This window comes from Epinephelus lanceolatus, chromosome 2, assembly GCF_041903045.1.
Source record: "Epinephelus lanceolatus isolate andai-2023 chromosome 2, ASM4190304v1, whole genome shotgun sequence".
Lineage (NCBI taxonomy): Eukaryota > Metazoa > Chordata > Actinopteri > Perciformes > Serranidae > Epinephelus > Epinephelus lanceolatus.
In genome coordinates, this window is record NC_135735.1 from 48,181,367 (window position 1) to 48,188,894 (window position 7,528).

General features: G+C 40.2%; 1 protein-coding gene across 1 annotated transcript; it reads right to left on the reverse strand.

Moving 5' to 3' along the window:
* Positions 1-756: 756 nt before the first annotated feature.
* LOC117269820 (guanylyl cyclase-activating protein 2-like) lies at positions 757-7,220 on the reverse strand. Its single transcript, XM_033647199.2, has 4 exons — positions 6,906-7,220; positions 6,675-6,824; positions 5,626-5,722; positions 757-3,979 (listed from the first exon to the last, which is right to left on the reverse strand). Exons 1-4 carry the CDS (start codon positions 7,098-7,100, stop codon positions 3,858-3,860), a joined length of 564 nt encoding a protein of 187 aa, XP_033503090.1. The 5' UTR covers positions 7,101-7,220; the 3' UTR covers positions 757-3,857.
* Between the last annotated feature and the right edge of the window lie 308 nt (positions 7,221-7,528).

Genomic DNA, 7,528 nt, shown 5'->3' on the forward strand with positions numbered 1-7,528 from the left:
ATGAGCTGCAGCGGCTGCTTCGTCCAGTAGCCTGAGTTCCGCGTCCGTATACTCGGGCTCAAACAAATACGGCTCAACAAAGAAATGCTGTTCCTCCTCAATTTCAGAGTCTTCAGACATGTTGGGCTGTACTTTGCTAAAAGACCCTAGTGCAAATTATCTTTTAGCTACTGTGGTTACTGTTGTCTCCCCCTGCGGTGCACGTGTCACGTGATGTAAACACGGGTAAGCAAAGCTCATGCTTTCGCTGGTCTCGCGCAGGCGCGCACACGTGAACACGGAGCACAGAGAAGCAGTCAGAGCTACAGGCTACAGTGAGGCTAAAAACAGAGTTCAAATGATGTTTTTCGAAACAACTTTTTATGTTGTACTAAGGATGAGCATGTTGGAGATACTTTGTGGTTTCAATTTTGTGTTCTTGGACGTTAGTCTGGGGCACCGTCAGCCAATAGGTGCACTAGCCGCTCCCCCCGCCGATCTCCGCAAGGGATGTGAAGACCCTAAAACTTCACCAGGGCCACCCTCATCTGGGTGAGTAGATAATGGCTGAATTTTAATTTTTGGGTGCACTATCCCTTTAACTCAACACACTGAGAATCGGGACAGCACTAGCACTTCGCGGGAGCGCGGATTTTTGAGACTGAGGGTTAAGATTGAGGGTTAAGATAGGAATGGGGATTGGGCCAAGTGGTGAAATCACGAGTCAATCATCAAGACACTCAGTCTATTATCAATTCAAGAAAATCAAGCATGAAATGTGTGTAAAATTGTTTTTAATAACAAAATAAAAGCTCATCTGAAACAGATACAGCATGAATTTTCACAACTTTTTTTTCAGACTTGTACAAAACAACAACAACAAAAAAAAACTGCATGATCCTCTGCCATATTCTTTTAGGGTTCTTAGTTTCACCATATGAAAAGGGCAACATTGCAGAAATATATGGGTTGATTAAATATTTCAAACGTTAGTCAGAACATCTCTTGAGCATGCATGTTTTCAGTCTTTGTCTGAAATGCTCCATTTTTGTGTCTGTCTCTTAAAGACCCCCTCTTGAAAAAACCCTGTCTGCTCTGATTGGTCTAGTATTAAGAGACCTAGATACCGCAGTGGCAGCAGGGCTCCATTCATAACTCAGCGGCGCATGAAGCCAGAATCGCTCTATTTCCTCAGTATGAAATTACCTGGAAGATCAGCACCGCTTCTGCATCATTGAGCTCACAGAGCAGGCATACTACAGACTCACAACCCCAAACACGACCTAGAGTGGCCAAGCATCTGACTTCAGGTTTAGTGCTCCGCTAACTTGAATAAGTAATTTAGTCTTGTGGCTCTTTCAGACTTTCCAAATGTCTGATTTACAGATGTCTCTTTCCCAATACAAGTCTATGGGAAAGTGTTTTTGGGCCCAATGGCATCATGTGATGGACCTTGGAAATTGCAGTATCACTGTTTGGCCACTACAAAAATTAGTTTCAAAGCCCAGTGCACTTCCTGCAGGCCAATCTGTATCTCAGTGTGTTTGCACCTTTATTGCAGCTGGGGAGTGACTGTAATGGAGAATAGCTGCACTTTCTACTGGGAAAAATCCAGGTTGGTTGGGGTGGTTTATGTATAACAAAACTCAGCACTTTCCCCAGAAAACTGATGTTCATAACCATATGAACTTTGAGTCATTGTATCCTCACTGAGTTTCTTTTCCTAAACCCTACCACGGTAACTTTACTTGCCTAAACCTAACCTTTGTAACTTTGCGTTAAGTACATAGTCATTTGCGGAATGTTAATTCATAGAATGTCATACGAGCCATTGTGTGTTTTCGTAGGATATCATGTGAAGCCCTGTATGAGGGTAAGTTGGAAAAATAACCAGTTAAAGTTTTTAAACACAACTGGACATCTTGGTTAGCTCAGAGATCCGAGGTCCCTGGCTTTGTTTCCAAGTGGAAAAGGAGAAAAAACTCAGCTCATCGATCCTTTTTCTGTAGCGATCATGAGAATGATTGTGGCAGTTAACTACACAGCACGTCTGCACCATTTATATCGCAAACGTTAATGGTAATTTGCTAAAAGAACAACAACAAAACACAACCGTAGCGTTGCGCAACGTAAACAGACTTTCCAATTGCCTGCTAAGCCCACAATGCATTGCGGTTTTCCCACTTCCGCTACGTCACCCTTTCAAACCCAATTACTTTTACATATGTTTACCTTATTGTCTGAAACTTTGGCCACATTCAATATGAACATCTGACATTATGTGTTCAAAATAATTCACTCATTTACTCAATGTAGGGGACTGTGTAGTGAGCTCATTTGGAACATGAAAAAAACACTTCTGGACCCTACTTGGGTCATACTGTCGGCGCCACTGATGACAACATTGCTGTCGCACAATCAAAGCATGTCAGATCAACGTTGGCTTGTGAACAAGTCAGAACAAATACTGACATGCATATTTGTGATAAATACATTATACTCAGCATATTTTCCCAAGATTAATGAAGAACATTACTAAGTACTTTGTGGCTATTTGTGTTGTGATGCTCTGCTCACATTAAACTTATTAATGACAGGAGGAGAAAGAGCAAGGCGATTGCAACCTGTCCTACTAATGTAAGTAATTTTTCATTTCACATTTGATATGTTAAAGTTCGTTTTACCAGTTAGTCGTGTAATAACTTGTGGATTTAATGTATAGCGGTATGCATTACCCCATACGGCACAAATCCCAGCTAGCAGCAGCCCAGCTCGCTAATGTTAGCTAGTCTTAGCCCTCCTCTGTGCATCTGATTTATTTTAATCTCTTCATTGACAGATGACTATGGGGTTCAAAGGACAGAGGGATGTCGTATGCTGCAAAGTCCTGTGAGGCAAATTGTGATTTGTGATATTGGGCTTTATAAATAAAATTGATTGATTGATTGATTGATTGATTGACTACACATTAGATTAACAATTTATTACATGGCTAAAAAAATGGTAAAACAAATTTCAACATAACATAAAAAGTTAAACGTTGCAATCAAGCTACTCTCTTTCTTCTTGTCTGTCTCTTGTGTCTGTTTCAAATAGTCCGTCTGTTCCTTCAGCTCAATGCATGATGGGATATATTGCTAGGTTAGTGACCACTGATTTTCTAATACGTTCCGCAATGCATTGTAGGATACTTTGAGTTCACTAAATAGGGTATAATAATTCTCATTATACATTAGGACAGCACTACAAAAAGGCAAGGTCACTATATAGTGTGTAGTGAGTGATTTCAAACACAGCCATTGTAACATTATATATGACAGAAAATAATGAAAAGCATAATAGAGCCCCTTTAAATAAACTAACAAATAAATATGTCAGTATATGTTTTTAGATTGTTCCGCTGCCCCCAAGTAACTGAAAAAATAAATAAATAAAAATACTGCTTTAGTAGAACCATCATAATTATGTACATGTGTAAAACGTATACTATCAAATCAATATATTTGTATATAGTAAGTATTACATAAGTATACTATCAACTAAACTAAAAATAACGCATGCAATAATGATGAATGTAAATGCAAAGTAATTAACTGTACTGCATTTCACTGTGAATGTTCTCTGTAAGCACTGGGTGCCTGTAGATGAGAGACATAAGCTCACTTCCAGAACAAACCACAGCCATGCAACAAGGACTCAGACCTTTGGATCAGCAGTCAAAATCAGGGTAGAACTGCAGTCGTGAAAAAGCGCACTGAGCTCCAGCTCCATGTGACAGAAAGCTCAACATGGAGACACAGGCAAAACTCCAGACAGCACCTCTGTGTCAGCCAGCCTGAAACAAAAAACTGTTGGCAGTGAACCCACTAAGAGTGAAATCATGGTAATTTCCCACAGTTCTGGATGACCCAGCCAGTGGCGTTGATATCCAGCTTCAGTAGGTTCATGACCCATTCGTCCTTCTGAGCTCCCTTCATGAACTCAGACAAGGTTATCTGACCTGTGCGACACAAAAAACACAATCCACATGGATGAATTCACATTTCACAAAAAGTCATAGAATATCAGCAGTAAAATGATCAACATATTTTATGTGATCAAAATGGTGTCTGAGAGAGCATTTTACCTAAAGCTACATAAACGTCTCTTGGTAACTGTTAACCATTTCTGGTATGAAATTTAAAATGGCAAAAGTTTTGTCCAAAAAAAAGTAGTAATGCTGGTTACTTTTGCTGATCTTATACAAGCCTGTGAGTAGTTAAGTAAGAAGAAGATGAACTGATTTTCAAAAGGCAAAATGTTAAAGATCACACATTTCTTCAATATTTGTATGCAAGATTACTTTTTAATTTCAATCTTTTGCAGTTTCAAAATAACAAAAAGGGAAAAGGGCCTGAAGCAAAAGTTTGGGCACCCTGTATGGTCAGTACTTAGTGGCATCCCCTGTGGCAAGTGTCACAGCTTCTTAATACTTTTTGTATCCAGCTAAGAGTCTTTCAATTTTGGTTTGGGGGATTTTCACCCATTCTTCCTGCAAAAGGCTTCTAGATCTGTGAGATTCTTGGGCCGTCTTGCATGCACTGCTCTTTTGAGGTCTATCCACAGATTTTTAATGATGTTTAGGTCGGGGGACTGTGAGAGCCATGGCAAAACCTTCAGCTTGTGCCTCTTGAGGTAGTCCATTGTGGATTTTGAGGTGTGTTTAGGATCATTGTCCTGTTGTAGAAGTTGTCGTCTCTTCATCTTCAGTGTTTTTACAGATGGTGTGATGTTTGCCTCCCAAATGTGCTGGAATTTAACTGAATCCATTCTTCCCTCTACCTGTGAAATGTTCCCCATGCCACTGGCTGCAACACAAGTCCAAAGCATGATTGATCCACCTCCGTGTTTAACAGTTGGACAGGTGTTCTTTTCATGAAATGCTGCACACTTTTTTTCTCCAGTCATACCTCATTGAGTCCAAAAAGTTTTATTTAGCTTAATCAGTCCACAGGACTTGTTTCTAAAAAACATCAGGTTTGTTAAGATGTATCTTTGCAAACTTCTGTTGCTGAATTTTGTGGTGAGGACACAGGAAAGGTTTTCTTCTGATGACTCTTCCATGAAGGTCATATTTGCACAGGTGTCACTACACAGTAGAACAGTGCACCACCACTCCAGAGTCTGCTAAATCTTCCTGTAGGTCTTTTGCAGCCAGACCAGGGTTTTGTTTTGCCTTTCTAACCTTTCAATCCTACCAGCAGCCCTCTTGAATAGTTTTCTTGGTCTTCCAGACATCGACTTCACCTCCTTTGCTCTGAAATTTGCATCACCTGTCCCTTTCTTATGATGATTGTGAACAAGCCAGAGCCCCAACAAGCTTATTATGGTCTGAGACCCTGGTTAAAGATTTCTGCCAGCTCAAATATCTTGGAGTGCCCAAACTTTTGCAGGTTGCTTCTTTCCTTTTTCACTCTAAATTTGTACAAAACAAAAATGATACACATATCTTGCTTAAAATGTTGAAAAGCATGTTTCATCTTTAACTTCATGCCTTTTGGAGAAATTTTGACTGGGGTGCCCAAACTTTTGCATGCCCCTGTATAAATGTGACAATTGTTATATTCAGTTTTCATGCTTTCTAATGTACACTGTGATCTTACTTACCGTCATTATTCTGGTCAACTAGCTCAAAGATTCTGTCACAGATTTCAGATGGCGTCATATTGACGTCACTCGTCTGGAGCTTGATTTTGTAGAGAATCTGTGTGAGATACATGAAATGTGTCTGTGGTCAAGTGCATTAATTGTCACTTTATTTACTAAAGTAGTTACTACTAACTGTGCAGCACTTTCATTGACTGCAGGCACATATAGGCTTTCATGGAAAGGTGTTAAAATTGTTAGAACAAACACACTCTAAAGTTAAATGATGTGACTCAGACTCTAGTGGGAAAAAAAATAAGACTGTGCAAACACAAATTCAAATGTTCATTTCTCTGAAGGTTTCTATAAATATAGAATATCAATATTCTAAATCTAGCATAATATAGTAACAATATAAACATTTTGCCTTGGGATTACTGTTATAAATATTAATTTATTCCCGTAGAACAAAACAAATCACATGGGCTGTGGGCTAATTTTAAGTGTCTGAATTTAGAGGCTTACCGTAAAGTGCACCAAAGATGTTCAGTTCAAGAATAGCCCTCACAAAGACCATCCATTCCTTATCTAATACCCTGTGAACCTACAGTACATGACCCTGACCCTAAGCCTTGTCACTGGGCTGGTACCATAATCTGCTTTAAGAGGATCTGTGTTATGAAACTTGGAAATTCGGACAGTTTGACACATCAGCCGAGCATATCCCAATTCACTTTGATTTCACTTTGAAACAATTTGATCACACTGTTCAAAGTTTATTTTTTGGCTTTATTGCCTTTATTTGATGGGACAGATTAAGTGTGAAATGGGGTTAGAGAGGGGATAGCGTGTAGCAAAGGTCCATGTGTTGTAATCAAGCCTGCGACCACTGTGGCAAAGACATTGCCTTTGTACATGGGACACCTGCTTTACCCACTGACTTACTGGGTGCACCCACTTTGCTCAAAATAGCCTTAGGTTCTACAAAACTTTAACTCGTAATATTTGCATAAATCGCAAAAGCAATTTACAGAAAGTATGGGAATAAAATGTGAAAAGGTCTTTCCTACCCTTATGATCCGTTTCACCTCCTGCCTGTCCAACTTGCCGTTTCCATCCTTGTCGTACATCTTGAAGGACCACTTGAGTCGATCTTCAATATTCCCCCGTAAGATTAAGTGAAGTGCTGCTACATACTCGAGGAAATCAAGTGTGTTATCCTGTAAGCAAACAATGCAGAGTTGCATTCACAATTGAACTAAAATTCCAATTCTGTATAGAGAATTTTCTGCCTCTTTTACCCGGTTTGTGTCAAAGGAGCGAAATATTGTCTCAATGTAGAGGGACTCCTCTGCAGAGCTGCTCTGTACCCCGAAGATCCTCTTGAACTCATGTAAGTGCAGGGCACCACTCGGACACTCCTTCATGAAAATGATGCACAGGTCCTGGATCTGTGCCAAATCCATCTCCTCACTGTGGCTCTCTCCTTGTCCCATGGCCTCCTTTATTGCCTCAATAGTAGATGTGACAGTTTATTGGAGTGAAAGTTTGGATGTGACACTCTGCAGGTCACTAAGGCATCTGCTCACACTCCAGTCAAACTAAAGAGCTTTGCACTGCCGTCCAGCCGCTCTCTGAGCAGGCAGAGGGATGGTGGTCAATCCTATTAACTTGTTAATCACATGATCTTTAGCCAGCAAGTTGGTGACCAAGAAGGCCTATCAATCTGGCAATACTCTTGTTACCATGCGCCAAAAACACAGGTAATTAATTAAGTGGTATCTACTTAATTATAGAACCAGCAGAGTCAGTTAAACCAGCTGGCTTTGATATCAGCTGTCTGCCTGTGTGTGAGTCTGTAGTGGCCCACACGTCTGAGGCTTCAGCCCCGAACATTTTATAAATAGTAGGGGTGTGAATCACT

What these genes read in the sequence shown, in the direction of transcription:
- LOC117269820 (XM_033647199.2), bottom strand. Translation starts at nt 7,100, where the DNA reads ATGGGACAAGGAGAGAGCCACAGTGAGGAGATGGATTTGGCACAGATC. An exon ending in GCTCCTTTGACACAAACCGG is followed by an intron (nt 6,825 to 6,905) that starts GTAAAAGAGGCA and finishes GTTTGCTTACAG; the next exon opens with GATAACACACTTGATTTCCT. An exon ending in AGTTGACCAGAATAATGACG is followed by an intron (nt 3,980 to 5,625) that starts GTAAGTAAGATC and finishes TGTGTCGCACAG; the next exon opens with GTCAGATAACCTTGTCTGAG.